The sequence below is a fragment of the Perna viridis genome, chromosome 5 (genome assembly GCF_037379345.1).
Source record: "Perna viridis isolate PV_CMFRI_1.1 ecotype Kerala chromosome 5, ASM3737934v1, whole genome shotgun sequence".
NCBI classification, from domain to species: Eukaryota; Metazoa; Mollusca; class Bivalvia; order Mytilida; family Mytilidae; genus Perna; species Perna viridis.
This window is the reverse complement of record NC_142449.1, coordinates 33,199,537-33,215,614: the sequence shown is the minus strand read 5'-3', so window position 1 is coordinate 33,215,614 and position 16,078 is coordinate 33,199,537. Positions and strand designations below refer to the sequence as shown.

General features: G+C 32.0%; 1 protein-coding gene across 1 annotated transcript; it reads left to right on the top strand.

Annotated features, from left to right (window-relative positions):
- The first annotated feature begins 99 nt into the window (after window positions 1–99).
- LOC148617151 (E3 ubiquitin-protein ligase ZNRF2-like) lies at window positions 100–14,479 on the top strand. The gene is made up of 4 exons (XM_088584509.1): window positions 100–397; window positions 3,753–3,848; window positions 5,545–5,650; window positions 6,898–14,479. The coding sequence occupies exons 1-4, from the start codon at window positions 100–102 to the stop codon at window positions 6,953–6,955; spliced, it is 558 nt and encodes a 185-aa protein (XP_088440635.1). The 3' UTR covers window positions 6,956–14,479.
- Window positions 14,480–16,078: the final 1,599 nt, after the last annotated feature.

The following is a 16,078-nucleotide window of genomic DNA, read 5'->3' as shown; positions in this document are numbered from 1 at the left end:
AACAAACAAAATTAATGCAAAAGAAGTCTCTGTATCATCATTTTAATGTGACAGTAGGAAATCATGTCAACGTTATTCTCATAAATATGTCCTAACACTATGGGAGGAAAACAAAGTACAAATACTCCGACCAGAGGACGAACTTTCTCAGGAAGCGCTCCTAGCACGAGTGGAGCTTCAGAAGTTGGACTTAGTAGTGGTGCCAATGGCACAAGACAAAGGGCTAGAAGTCTAGGTGCATTTGCTTCAGGTGCTGCCTTGGGGATCCCTAATGGGAATGGTGAAGCGAGGGGAGCTGGCTCTCCTGACTCTGATTCTAGTACTCCTGAGGATGGCCCTCTATTTGGCAGTAGAAACTTGGCACACTCTTTACCATTACATTTGTTCGCCTTGCATGGTAAATGTTTATAAGTTTACTATTACAATGTACTGATTTCACATTATTACCATTTCAAACATCCATTACTCATAAGGTAGAATCGACCAATGACATGTACATGTAGCTACGTCATTACCAGTACATGCATTTTACAGCATAGCCTAATTACTGATCAAGGAATAGTTCTCGCTGGCAAGTTTTTCTCCCCAACCATTTTTTGTCCTTTCCTATGAAACGGGTTATTGTCCAAAATTTTAGACATGAAAGGAAAAACATCTAAAATATTGATGATATTCCGCTCTCAAAAATGAGCTACATTGTATCATACAACAATTTTCACTGAAGAATAAAATTTTGGTATTTTGGCGAGAATTGCTTTTGTCTTAGAAAACGGCAAGATCTCTTCCAGTAGACTCCTTTTACATGTAGTAGTGTTTGATCGCAAGTAGTGCTTGGTGATGAAAACTTTTTATGGTATTGTTATTTCAGATATGGGTCTGGACAAAGTTACAATGTACATGTACTCTTTCACTTTGGTAGCAGGTCAATCTTCCCCTGGTTTTTCTGTCCCCAAGTTGATCCTTAGAGTAAATGGAAAACAATTACACTTTAATGATAAAAAAATAAAAAAATAACTTAAATTGACTGATTGCTTTTCATTTTGTAATGTAAAAATCATATGTACATGTACATTTTATGTAATTACTGTAAACTATACTCTATTTGGTCTTTTACTTGTAAAATAATATTGTTTAATGAACTATAATCTATTCATTTTTAAATTGTAAAATTTAAGAAAATACATATTGACGATATAAATATGATAATTTATTTTCAATATTTATGTGTAATATTTTAATTCCTAATTTACAATGTACATGTATTATGCATCAAGTTTATGATTGGGGACAAATCCACTTGGGGACAATTCTCTAGGGGACAAATCCTCTAGGAGATGGATCCACATGAAATCTTTAACTTTATTGAATCACAGACACAGTAAATGTGAAAACGTGTACTTTTGGAGAAGAAACCAGTGGTAAAAGCAATTACTTTTATAAAAATAGTGTTGTTTACATGTAGCTGTCTGAGAACTTCATTTAATTCTAAAGGAAATGACCCATCTCTTTTTGTATATCTCTAAGTAATCGGCATATTGTTAATGACAAACTGCATGTACGAATGTACAAGTACATGTACATGTATGTAAAAAAATTTTGTGTTATCTCGCTGTAGTAAAGTGACATTCTTCATATGGAATTTTATACTTGTATATTTCAATTTACAGAAATGTTAGCAGGAAAATTAAATACTGTATGTTAAAGGCATATTTATTATTTTTCCAGCACTGACCAGGCGAGTCCATTCCATCCTAAAAATCAATATAACTCTTGTCCATTACATAGGTTATTGTCATTACAGATTTCAGTGCTGTGGTATATTACAAGAATTACCTATGCCAACTATTGCCCTAGATCTGTAATTGAGAATTTCTTTGCCCTATTGATACAATAGGCTGTAATAACCTCATGGTTTCATTGTACATATGTATTTTACATTATTAATTTTCTTACAACACAATGTACATCTTAACAAGAAAATAATGTATTGTTGTGCATATTTACAAATTGTAACAATTTATGTTCAAGTATGGTTTGACTGTAAGCACTTGGTACTCAACTCAGGTGTCCCTGGGCTGGTGCAATAAAAGATAAATTGGATTTCAGTATTCCCCTCACAAACAAAGGTCTGTAACTGCATGTTACTATGTTAAATTAACCCCATTAACCCATTCATAAGACCTTTGGCATGTGAAAAGTTTAGGATTGAATATTTATCATTCATTCATTTTTTGATGAAATTTTGCACATACATGTACATGTAGTACACACATTAGTTTCCTACGCCTAATTACTATACATGAATATGTACATGACAAGTATATTTCTATCATCTATTGATTTCAAAGGTCACAGGTCTAAAGGTGAACATTTTTAGAGGCCGGGAAATGCCATACAGTTTCACAGCCTTGGTTGGTATTTTTTTCCTGATCCCATATCACTTGTACTGAAAGTTAAGCAATTTGTTAGGTGTATGCCATTTAAAGTTTATGGATCTCTATGAAATTGTACTACTACAGTGTACATGTACATGAATGAGGTTCCATACTCTAGGAGGAAGGAACATGTACATGTGTTCAATGTACAAGGTATTGGTGGACTTAAAGTGTTATACAATGTAATTTAATTTCTGATACATGTACATGTATTATTAACCCACTTTCTGATTGGATAAAAAAAAAGTTTGTCCATCATCTCATAGTCCAAATTTTGTAACGTGACTGTAATGTCATCAACCTTTTTTTGCTGATTTACTCCTTAAATTATGATACTAAAATTAAATTATAAGAAATGGCTGTTATATTTTTTACAGTCTAAATGAAATAACCTCAATGCCTGTGTTGCACACTTAAAATAACTTGCTACACATGTACAACATGTACACAGGTTATTTGGTGTTGACATGATTGAGGTTATTTCCTTATAGACTAAAAAATATACCAGTAAAAGTCATTCCTTAAATAGCCCAAAGTTACCTTTTTGATATAATTGGATTGTTTTTAAGGACCAAATGCTAGCAAATATTGAAGGTCTTTGACCATTTTAATTCTGGTGAGAATGTTGTCTAATACATGTACAAATTTAGTACATATGCAAATTAAGAGCCGCATCAATGTTTGAATGTTGTGTCATACATGCACATTTGGATTTCTCACAACTGATCAGGCCTTCAGGATTTGATACGATGTAACTACTTGTATGTGTATATCTACTTTCAGTACAGTCATATCAACCTGCCCTCTGCAAGGCATAACTTTTGGTTTAATCAAGAAATTAGCATAGCGAAAAGCTTTGCACATGTCAAGTTAAAACAATATGAAGAAAACAGCAGTTAATAACATTTGTCATTTTTATGTTTTTTGTTAATAATTGAATTATATACATTGTAGTTTAAATTTTTGGCATAGATGTACCAGTAGGTAAATTTATTTGTAATTAGCATTGAATGCATATTGCACAAAGTAATTTACAGCAAAATTAATTTGTAACAGTTTGTCAAAGGAATTTATGTGTAAATAATCTGAGACAGTGAATTTCGTGTTCTTTTTTAGAATTTTTGACTATTTACATGTAGTTAGCTGGATCTTCTACAAAATTGACAATTTTCATTGGTCCAAATGTTCATGTTGCTGTCACCATTAAGCTGTATTGAAAAAAGATTTTAATTTCAAATATGTTTTGACCATTATGGCATATATGACCGACGTATATGATATGCTAAATGGGTTTCAGATTATTTCTTTACTTTACAGGTATTAAATGCCCTGTCTGTGCGAAGTTTGTTCCCCCTGATGATCTGGAATGCCATCTAGTCATTTGTTTAACCAAACCTAGAATTACTTATAATGGTAAGACTGTTGAACAGTTATATTATAACAAAAAAGGGGGAGGGGGTGACAAAGCCATTTTATTCACCAAACAAAATCAAACTAGTAGTTCATACACTTAGAGTGTAAATATTTGTTTCCGGTTTTATTTACATCTTTTGTTTGTCATCTCCTGTGTACAATGTTTACATAAGTAATAAAAGTGAAGGTGAAGGTTATTTAACTTTTGACAGGTTACAAAATAGGACATACAGAATATACAATGTAGGCTATTGTGCAATACACTGAGCTGATACAATCAAAGTTATTGAAGTTGGAGATTGGAAAACTTGAATGATCATTGCAATTTCTTGCTTAATTATGTTTTATTTTAATTGTGTGTTTTTTTTGCTTGTGTTTTTTTTTTTTTTTTTTTTGGTGTTTGGTGTTTAGGGGGGGTGGGGGGTGGTTAAGGGCTGGGGAAAAAAAATGTAATGAAGGAAACATTGTTGCATTTAAAAAGCTTTCATATTAACAGGATTTAAAAATACAAGAATGTACAGTTTTGTGGTGAACAAAAAACAGGAAGTTCATTTAATTTCATTTGAAATGTAATACATGTATTACAATAATTTATATGTATGCATACACCTGTAATTAATAGAAAAATGATTTGAAATGTGATATGGAGATTGCCAAGATCTGTTTTACAGTTTGTATGATGTTTGAGTTGGTCAAGCTGCCTTTATCAGTTAATTGATTGTTTTAAGGGCTCCAATAATGGACATTTTACATTATTAGTATTACATACAAAATGTACATTAGTAGTTTTGTACTTGTGTATATAGTAGGGATGGAAACAGTTAACCGGTTAACTGTCAGAGGTACAGAATATTGAATACCAAAAACGCTACATGGTTAACCTTACACATTATAAATTTTTAGACTTTATTTTTATGTTATTTTCTACAGGTCATATAAATATCCAGACACCATTATCTAACTAAGACATTTTGAAGGTTATATGACCAGAGACAAATTGTTTTTTATTAATTTTCTTTACATCTATTTAAAAATCAATTTTACGGCTTGGTTGTATGAGTTGTAGTTCACACTGTTCTGAACTCTGTAATGACCGTAGCAATTAGAAGTGGAAATCTTGGTCTTATTGTAAGAGAAGTGCAGATGAAAAACATGTAAAATGCAAACTATGTCACTTTGAACTAGCATATGTGTACACAGGCGCTGTGTGACAGGCAATATGCTAAAATCACCTCAAGTTGGAACACTAATCAGAGTTTTCACAGACCCCGGAAAAGGTAACACAGTTGTCGATGAACTAACTTGTGAACTCACCAAGGACACAAAATTTTTCATCATCACAATCAGAACTCATTACAAATGCAATAGTTGATATAATTCTGCTGGATTATTTACTATTACACATTGTTTAGGGGCGAGCATGTTCATACAAACTGTACATATTAACGAGTATAAAGTTCAATCAACTGATATTATACATGTATTTTGTACATAATTAAACCGAATAGAAAACCATATGGGAAATTTTCTGTTCATAATTGCCTTGCTAAAAAAATTTATCAAAATGCCAGTTAACCAATAAAAAATTCTAATGGTTAACTGGTTAGTAATTTCAGATGATTTTGACTACCTATACAGTAAAATGTTCATCAAAAGGATCATACTAATTGTGTATACATGGATATGATATTTGTAGAGGATGTACTCACAGAAGATAAAGGTGAATGTGTGATATGTTTTGAAGATTTAAATCAAGGGGATACAATAGCTAGGTTACCATGCCTTTGTATATACCATAAAGGGTAAGTACTCATTGTGTATGAAATACTGTAACCATAGTAACAGGTTCAACAAAATGCCTGACTTCAGTGCTGCAAAACATGAAAATATATGTCTGAGAATGTAACGGCATGGTTGAATTTTTCATTGAACTTGTCAATTTGTTGCAATGTATGTATATTCTGGCCATCTTTCACACCAGTACTTGAGTCTGAGGAAATTCTTAAGTAGCAGTTTTTATTAAAATCAGACAGGAGGTGATTCGTGCATGTCAAAAACCCACCAAATTCACTTTTTATTTCTGTTATACTTGGTAACGATTGCAGACCACAAAACTGGTCTGTCTATGTCATTTGGCTCTTTGCATTTTTGAGATAAGAATTATATAGATTGTATATGAAATTTGTACTTTGCAAGAGTTATCATTCTTGATTTGGTTGATTTTAGTGGGAGATAAATGTATGGTTTACTCAATAGTACAGATCTGAATGCAGAAAGGGTTATTGTTACTCAAAAGTCTAGTATATGTAGACCCAAAAAAACATCATTTGTTCAATGGTTTTTTTACACCTTTACATTAGGCAGTACCAGAATTTTGTATTGACTGGTACTTAACTACATGTTTCATATGACTATTATTTTATTTAATCCAAAGATTATGATCAGAGCTATTAGGGATTTTTGGAATATTCAGACTTTTTATTGGCAAAGCCTTTGAAATATAAGTGGAAAACACCGTTGCTACATTGTACTTGTATTTTTTCAATTATTAACAAAAAACATTTTGGTTGCTGTTTTCTATAAAAAGTGTACATTGTTGTTCATTGAAGAAATGCCGTCCATGTTAGACTGACATGGTAGTCAAGGATATTGAAAACCCCCTCAATCAGTTCATGAAGACCAGTGGGTGGCCTTGGCCTGACATTTTCATCCTGATAGGGTTGTTGTGTAACATATTCACCATACTTATTCTTATTTTATTGTATGTTATGCATATACATGTACTATTATCATTTGTTCTTTAATAGCTGTTTCTAGCTTTTACTACAATATTCTGTCATATTAGCAAGTAATTAATGAGTAATGACATTTGACTTTAACAGAGAAAAGTAACCACTACAAAGTCCATAGTGCATAGCAGAATGCAAAAAGAAATGAAAATTTGTCCTTATCCGATAGCTTTAAGTATTTTTGATTGATAACACATATACTGGTACAGGCAGGTAAAAGTACAATTAATCATCTGATTTCTTTTTAATTTATTCTTCAGATGTATTGACAAGTGGTTTGAAAGGAACCGGTCATGTCCTGAACATCCTCAAGACTGATGCATTATGGACAAAAACAAATAACAGTTTACCTGGGCTTTCATTTTTTTTAAACAAGTCATTTGACAAAAATGTACAAAGCTATGGGTGTTTGTGTTGACCGTAGCGGTGCTTTAAATTGGATACAAGAACATATATAACGCCAGATGCGATGGTTGTATCGTGAGATTTGAAGAGTTACCATATGAATATTACATGCATCTGATAGTATTGTATTCTTGTGATGCTGTAGTTGATATGCCAGTATGACGGCAGTATGCAGTGAACTGCATTTTAAAGCAATATATATTTTATATGTATAAAATACTATGCGGTAATTTTTAATTTATGCAATGCTCAGGGAAGGCACTTTACTTACTTCAGATTTACAATGCAACTTTTGATAGGTCAGTTGATCTTGAAATTTTGAAGATAAACTGAAATAGCAGTATATTGTATTATGATCTATCTTTTCATCACAGATTCTTTTTTTAGATATTTTAATTCTAAAAGAGATGATTATAAATTTTAAGGCACATTGCTTTGTCATGGAAAAGCATACATAGGAATGAGAAACCCGTAAATAAAATGTATGCAAGTTTTAAGTGCCTTGCTTGAGCCTTGTTATTAAGTAGCAGTCTTATTGAAGATCAGACAGGAGATGATTCATGCATGCTAAAAACCCTCGAAAATTACTTACAGTATACATGTATTTCTTACTGAGAAAGTTACAGACCACAAAACAAGTCTTAGTTTTCCATTCATTTGTGGCACTTTTGAGAAAATATTACAAAGATTGTTATGAAATTTGAGTTACTGTTCCAGGAGTAGATCTCACCAACAAGAACAATGTAAGTCTTACCAACCCTTTTTTGTCCTCTTCTGTGGAACAAGTTCATGCCTAAAAATAAGACAAAATGTCCAACTGATTGCTTATATTTTTTTTTCAGTACAATGATTTCCATTAGGAAATAAAATGTACTGAGCAGATTGGCGAGAATTGCTTTTCTCTTGAAAACGACAAGATCTACTCTCTGACTAGTAACCATCTTTTATTTGGTTGTATCTTGGTGTATTTTATTATGAAAGGTGAATGTATTGTTTTCTTTTACAGAAAGGCTATTTTTACATGAAAATAGTACATATGTACACATATAATTCAAGAAAACATCATTTGTTCTGTGGGTTTTTTTACACCATGAATCACCTCTTATCATTGTCAGTGTCTAAATTTAATATAGACTGGTACTTACTTGAAACATTTTAAAGCACATAGACATAAATTCACTCATGTCCATCTACAAAATTAACCGAGCCTGGAAACATTGATTTTAAAAGCTTTTATTACCGTAGTCATAATATCATTTGAAATTGAAGCAGTAGATGACCAAACTATTTAAGATAAAATATTCAATGTTAAGAAATTCAACCAGTTTTTATATTATTTTTATACCCTACCACATGAAATGGTGAGTTATTGTGTGATACCTTATATTGGATGTCCATCTTTTCAACCACTGATGGTTTCCAGATGATATCTTGAGAAAGAATTAATAAATTTTGCAGAGTTTTTTTTAAGGAGGTAGACCTAGGGTAAGGCATACAACTCTCACAAATTATTAAAACGTTTGTATTCAGCATTTTACCTCAATCTCATGTACATGTAAGCATAAAAGAAACTTGGATAGATTTCATTCTGTGTCAAATGAAAGCTTTATAGACTGGTGAAATTGAGTATGATACAAACATATCCCTGATTTCATGAGTTATGTCCCTTACCCTAGGTCTACCACCTTAATACCATAGAATACTGGTTTAATTTCAACCAAATGCAAAATGTAGTTCTAGTTGGACCATTTTTAAAACATTTTATTACGGTTGTTTTAGGAGTCAACATAGATATTTAGGGTTCTTTGCCCCCTTCAAAATCAAAATGCAAATTTTGATGCATGACAACAATGTGATTGGTCAATTTTAAGTGTATTTGTACTGACCTCTGGCTTGACCTCTCATATAAGCATGCATTGAAGATTTGATTTTAATTAGATTGGTATGAAATGCTGTAACATTATTATTGTTACATTGTCATTACAGTATCATATTTATTCTTTGTCATGTTTGTAAAGTGTTTTATTTTATAGAATTTAAAAACATTCATTTTTTTTACACAAAAACGGCAGGAAGAAACAACTTGAATAAGGACTTGAAAAGGATACCACTTAAGAATGTGAGCTGATAAGCCTTTTTTTTTTATACATCTTTATGCAGAATTCTAATGCTGATGAATATATGCAATATCCCATAAAGATAGGCTTATTTGTTTCATAATTAAAAAGAGGTTTGTTATAGATATGGAAATCAAATTTATGTATATTGCTTATTACGGCTGTGAAATATTTCTGTGTCTTGAAAATATCAAAAATGTTTTTGCTTTTTTTTATATAGCTATTTTAAATCCAACATCATGAAACTACAGGAAAGTATTTCAGGGTATACCAATATGGTGAAAATAAGATGATTGAAAAAAAAATTTGAGTTTCCGTGAAGGAAAATGAAATTAACTTTACAGTGAAACATATTGATCTTTTTAAGCTGCGGAAATATAATATTTTCCTGGGAAATTTTTTGCCACCATTTTTAGAGTTGTCTGCTCGTGGGTCACTGCTAATGACATCAAAGAATTTTGTGGTCATGTAGGCACTTTGCTGTTCGACTGCTACTAAAATGCATATCTCTCTCTTACATTTTCTTTATCACCTTTCAACTTACTTTGCTATTACATTGTATATCTTCAGCTGAGTCAAAGAAATAATTTCTGAAGGATCTCAATAATGAAAAAAACTACCATAAAGATGGCCAAACTGCTTCACACATGCAAGAGTCACAGATTTTGCATGTATTAACACAAATTTATTTTGATCAAAATCAAAATGGCAATTTTTTTTTTATCTAGGGCTGCAGAATGTGTGAATTATGTCTTAGAAGTTCATTAGTAATTACATGTAGTTGGAAGATTATTAACATTAAATTTCATTCAAATGTAGTGCTAAGTGCTTGAATTTCAGGTTGATTTATTGTACATTATGATGTCATAAAAGCTTTGAAAGAAAGCAGTGCTCATGATTTTTTTTTTCACAACAATGTTCCAAAGTGTTACCTTTGCAAAAGTTAGTTTTGCTTTTGAATTTCAAAAGCAAGTTCAGCACACAGGCTATTTCCTGGTTTGTTCCCTGCCACATGAAGTGCGGAAGTTTTATGTGATACCATCCATTATATCTGACAGATGTATGTCTGTCTATCTGCTAGTCAGTTCCCTGGTGGTTTTCAGTTGATAAATTAAGAATGGATCAAGGAGATTCCTATTAAGTCCTTTAACATACAGATTGGTTTGATTTTCAGCACATCTCATTTTTTTTTCTCAAGTGAAGTTGTTTAGAACTTTTAGTGGAATTTTTTGTTGTAAATAGTTCATTGCCCCACAATGTGGCAGGGAATCATTGAATCATTTTATGTCCCATTAGATACCCTACATGTATTTTTGTCTGAGAAAATATGAAATGAAAAAAAAAAACATTCAGAAAGATAACCAGCTTTTCATTTTTTGTTTGTTTTTGTTCATTGTTATGAAGGTAGAAAAATATACAGTGAATCCTCTGTAAACTAAACCCCTTTTAAGGAGGTAGACCTAGGGTAAGAGACACAACTCTTACAAATCATTAGAACGTTTGTATTCATCATTTTACATCAATCTCATGTACATGTAAGCAACGATTTCATTCTGTTTCAAATGAAAGATTGATAGGCTTTGGTGAAATTGAATATGTTACAAACATATTTCTGATTTAAGAGTTAACGTCTCTTACCATAGGTCTACCTCTTAAACTGTAGAATTTGTTTGGTTTGGACAAGTGTTTGGTATACAATGCCTCAAAACTAATACGAAGGGACTTCAAAAAGTGTCTGTTAAAGACAGGATTTTGGTTATTCAAGGTTCAGTTTAGAAAGGTTTGACTGTAGTTTGAACTCTGTCCTGTTGTAGATGATACATTGTTGTAATTATCTAGTGATATAATATGGTTTGTCTTGTAAATCTCAAAAAGATGAATTTATTTTTTGTATTCACTACGTTCTTCATCATGATTTGTATCTACATTACACAGAATGGTCACTTTGTGTTCTATATATTTAGTTACTGAATTGGTTTTTTTTACTGTGGTTTGATTCATTATCATGTTAATCATACATGTACATGTACATATGATATGTTAATATCTCCTAAATTTGAACTACTCAGCCATTTCCTCTAGACTTATAAAAATAATCAGGGCTGCAGACAGAAGAAATTCTTGAAATGTTTGCTGGAATTGTAGTGATCTGAGAATCAAAGTAGTTCAATCCACCAGGAAGCTCTAAAAATCCTTGAGATGAGGAACAGGAACTCTGTCAAGAATTTTGGCATGAAGAACATTTAACTAGATATGACTTCAGATCGAACAATTTCTGGACAGATTCTTCTGGTTAGTGTATTCAAGGTTGTTTTTTATGTGTAATGAGAAAGGCTGAGTAGTTCCTATTGAAATTATCCTGATTTGGAATCATACCTTGCTTCACAATATCTCTCTGAATCAAAAAGAAGTTGCACATTTTGTACAATGTGGAAATGACTTGCTTCCATTTGAATGAACATGAGAATTTTGCATACAATGTACAAGGAAAAAAAAGCTCTCAGCAAGTTTTTTTTATATTTCAGGAATGTAAAAAATTAATTTTGGCAAATGCTTAGTGGTGTACTAAGTACTTATGTCCAGAGTAAATATTTTGTGGAATTAATTTTGGTGTTTTTAGATGGTATGCAAAAAACGGCACCGCACGACAATTACCCACTTAACAGTATATGCACAAAGTTATTGTATAGTTCAATTCAAAAACTGACATCGGAGGCAGATCCAGAAATTTATAAAAGGGGGAGTTTATAAAGTAGTAGTTCTATGCCATCATTTGCTCATTTTCGTCAAAATATTGCATTAAAGTAACAAAATTTTTCAACATAGTAGGGGTCCCTGTTTTTTTTCATGTAATGGATCCACCATTGACTTTTATCTATATGGACTTTTAAAAACTCATTTAAAACTGTATATGGTACCCACAAAAAACTGGACACTGTGATTATTGAAGATTTAGGTTATGATTTACAGCTAAGTACAATTAGGTGTATACTTTCCTTCTCTTTTCTTAATTGATAATTACTAGTAATTATCTTAGAAATTCTAATTGATTTTATATCATGTTGATGTTTAACAATAGATCATGCCCTATTTAGGCAAACTTATTGAGGTAGACCTAGGGTAAGGGACACAACTCTTTCAAATCATTGGAACGTTTGTATTTACCATTTTACATCAATCTAATATAAAACATCAAAGTAACTTGGACTGATTTTATTGTGTCAATTGTTTGTTTGTTTGTTGGGGTTTAATGTCCGAGCAGCAATATTTCAGCTATATTCAGACGATATTCTGTGTCAAAGGAAAGCTTGAACGACTTTGGTGAAATTGAATATGATACAAACATATCATTGATTTAAAGAGTTATGTCCCTTACTCTAGGTCTACCTCCTTAAAGTAATTTCTTGGTTCTCAGTCCTTTGTCATTGATTTCAGGGAGACTATCAGTACCTGTTTTATTGCCGTATCAGTAAATTAAAAATGAATAAGCACAGTGCTCAATTTTTTTATGGCTATGATTTTTAAAAAAGCACTACAATTTTTTTGGAATGTAACATGAAACACTCTTTCCCTCGTTGGTTTTCACAAATATGGCACGAGAACCAAGGAATTGCAGTATATACATTGTTATTCTATTTTGTATGGAAATAATTCTAATGTGATGTACTGAATTTTTTTTTATCGAAAACAATCTCCACAGTTCCGTTCATGCGGGGATACATTTTGAACAATGAAGTGCAACTGAAAAATGAGCCCCCCATAATGTATTTCATTATTTATTTTTAAATTACTGTGAAAGTACTATTGTTCATGGGGTACCAATTTTCGTGGTATTAGTGGGTTGAGTAAACTATATAAATTTTTGCCAAAAAAAATAGCCAGTCGCGAGCTGGCAGGCAGGCTACTATTTCTAACTCTGAGTAAACCACAAAATTTGGTTCCCAACAAATAGGGAATTTCCCATTTGTTTTTATGGTTAACTTGTCAAATCCACTAATTCAAGATTTTACAAACTGATAATTTTTACCTAAACCAAGAAAATTGGTACCCACAAATAAAAGTATTTTCACAGTACTTGACAATTTTATAGACTATAGGGGCAAAATACTCTTTTGGAAATTATTTCACATTTTGCACTCATCATGACAGTGAGCTTTGTTCATTTTTATGTTTAAGTGCCAAGGTTAATTTTTTTCAGTAAAAAAAAATCAGTTGATACTGCTATAAAATGTTTACTCATTTTTTAATGCTTTGTGTATAAAGCTTGATTCAAAATTTTATGAAAAAATAAAACGAACTCCCTTTTGTTGCCATTTCTATCTAATGGACAAGTTATTTTGATTGTAAAAAAGAGAAGGTTGGCATCTTATGTGTTAAAATCTTAAATTGTAGAGATATGATTAGAAATAATGGCAAAGAATGATGAATATCCTGTAAGTTGTGTTCTTTTTTCATACTAAATTTTTGATTTTTAAAGAAAAAAATTAAATTGAGTTTCAACTTCCAATAATTTTTGTTAAGTTGGAAAAAAAAAACATTAGATTAATCTTTAGATAAATTGGAGTTGTCCAATCAAATTAGGAAGTGTATGCTTGTCAGCAGTGACAAAGAAGAGAGTAACTGATATTTCTCAGTCACATTATAAAATTATTTATCATTTAGGAAGACAGAAAAGAAATTTAGAAATCAGTATGCTCTGTATATAAAGGTTTTTTTAAGATGTTCTTTTTGCCAACCATGGAATTCTTGTATACAAAAGGTCACAGAATCCCTGGCTTTGGTAGGATGTACATATTGTTATTTTACTCCAGTAGAAGGTAAATTCTGTTTGATCTGCCATATTGAAAAAAGTCAGTCAAGATCTCAAGTGACCCAGGGGGGATAATTGACTTATTACTGGATTATTTCCCTTTGATAAAAAAAAAAGGTCTAGCATTGAGTTGCGAATTAAAAAAAAAAGAATTCTGCACTTTAAATGTTTTTTTTTACAGGTTCATTTTAGGTTGTTAAATGATTGGTATTTATTGTTATATTTAATGAAAAAAAAAATAAAGTGGAACATTACCAATGCTAATGCCAGAAAATAAAAAAAATGAACATTTAAAAAAAAAAAAATTTTAATGACTGTTTCATATGAATATGCTATTTTTCTTAGCTTGGAGAAACCATTTTGACAGCCATTTAGAGTGCAGAAATTTTGTGGACTTGTCTGTACATGTATTTGTCCATTTGTACAAAGTTCATGACATGTATCATGTACAGTATTTATATGATGCTTAAGTTGTTGTTACTACTATAAAAATACAGACTGATTTCATGAGCTTGTGTTGTTTCAGATCTGCCTGGGTAGGCTTTGGGTTGTGTGCTCACCTCGAGTGCTTGGTGTCTTGTGTTCAATCACCTGGTCAAGTCATACCTAAGACATTAGTCCAGCATGTGGTAATCAGGGGATAGAGTAAGGGTTTGGCTCACTCAGAATAATGTGTCCAAGTTAGATGACATGCCTACCTACACTGCAACAAGTAGTGGCTTTTGTAAACTTGGGTAAATGAAGATCTGAACAGTATTCATCTGATGTATTTATATGACTGATTTCATGAGCTTAGTGTTTTAAGTGCAAGTGTTTGTAAGAATTAGGCAAAATAGGAAAAATCAGAAACATGCTTGTCAAAAACCCACTGATCTGACAATATAATTTCACCCAAGGATACTTTCTCTATTTGAAAAGACCATTATTTGATCTCGGCATCACTGGCTTTGTTCTGAAATTTTTCAATAGAATGTTAGAAAAATGAGGTTTTTGACAGTTATCTGCCTTTAAAATGTTCATTTCCAGAGCATTTCAATGGAAATGTAACTCAAAAATGGGCTAGCATGATATGGAAAATCTTGTCTGTATTCCTTGATTCTTATGGCGAAAATAGTCAAATTATACTATCAAAATGGTGGGTTTTTTTTTTTCATACCATGTTTCACCCACTACCTGATTCTTACAGATACTGACAAGTGGGTGTGCCAGATATACGTTTCTGTGATCTTGAGGTAGTGAGTGCTTGCCTCAAGTACAGGAGGTCATGGGTTTTATCCCTAATGGAGTCACTCAAGACTTTAAAATAGGTAACCACAGCTTCTCCCCCAAGCATGTGGTATTTACCTGTAGAAGGTAGAGTTAAGAATTTTTGGCTTGGTCAGAATAATGTGTCTGGTGATATGTTTATTTGCAGGCTGTTGCTAGCATAAAAAAGATCTGGCTTCTTGTGTAAGACAAGTACATGGCAGGGTCAGTGTTCAGTTGGTCAATTGTTCTTGCCCTGAAAAGCATCAAATGTCTGCCATAGGACAAAATACCACAATCAGTCAATTAATGCAACCAAGTTACAAATAATACTTGTTCTACAGGGAAAACAACATACTTTGTTGTTTTTCATATTTACGGAATGAAAGCCATTTTAGCAAGTTTTTTTAAAGGGGCCATAACCAACCAACACCCGAAAACTGGTTGCCGGTCTCATTGGTGAAAGGGACAACAGTAAACATTTTTCTTTGAAACTCAAACTGTTTTCACCAGTAAGTACCTGAATGGTTTGAAATAAGTTATTTAAAAGTATCCAAGTACTTACAGGGTCTCAAATAAATTGAATATTTGAATTTGAAGTCTACTGTTGTCCATTGCACCACAGTAAACTTGTGCAAACTGTCTGTCAGATGCCAAATTTGTATAAAGTTACTCCCCTTTGCTGAAAAAGACTATAATATATATCACTAAAGCAGCAATTTGCATATCGGATAAAGCAAAAATTGCCATCTAGCCATAAACATGGAGTATTTCTTGGTTGGAATAGCATTGGATTGTCTGAATACAGAAAGCTCTAGATGTCCAAGATGGATTTTAAAAGAAAAACTACAACAAAATACAGTG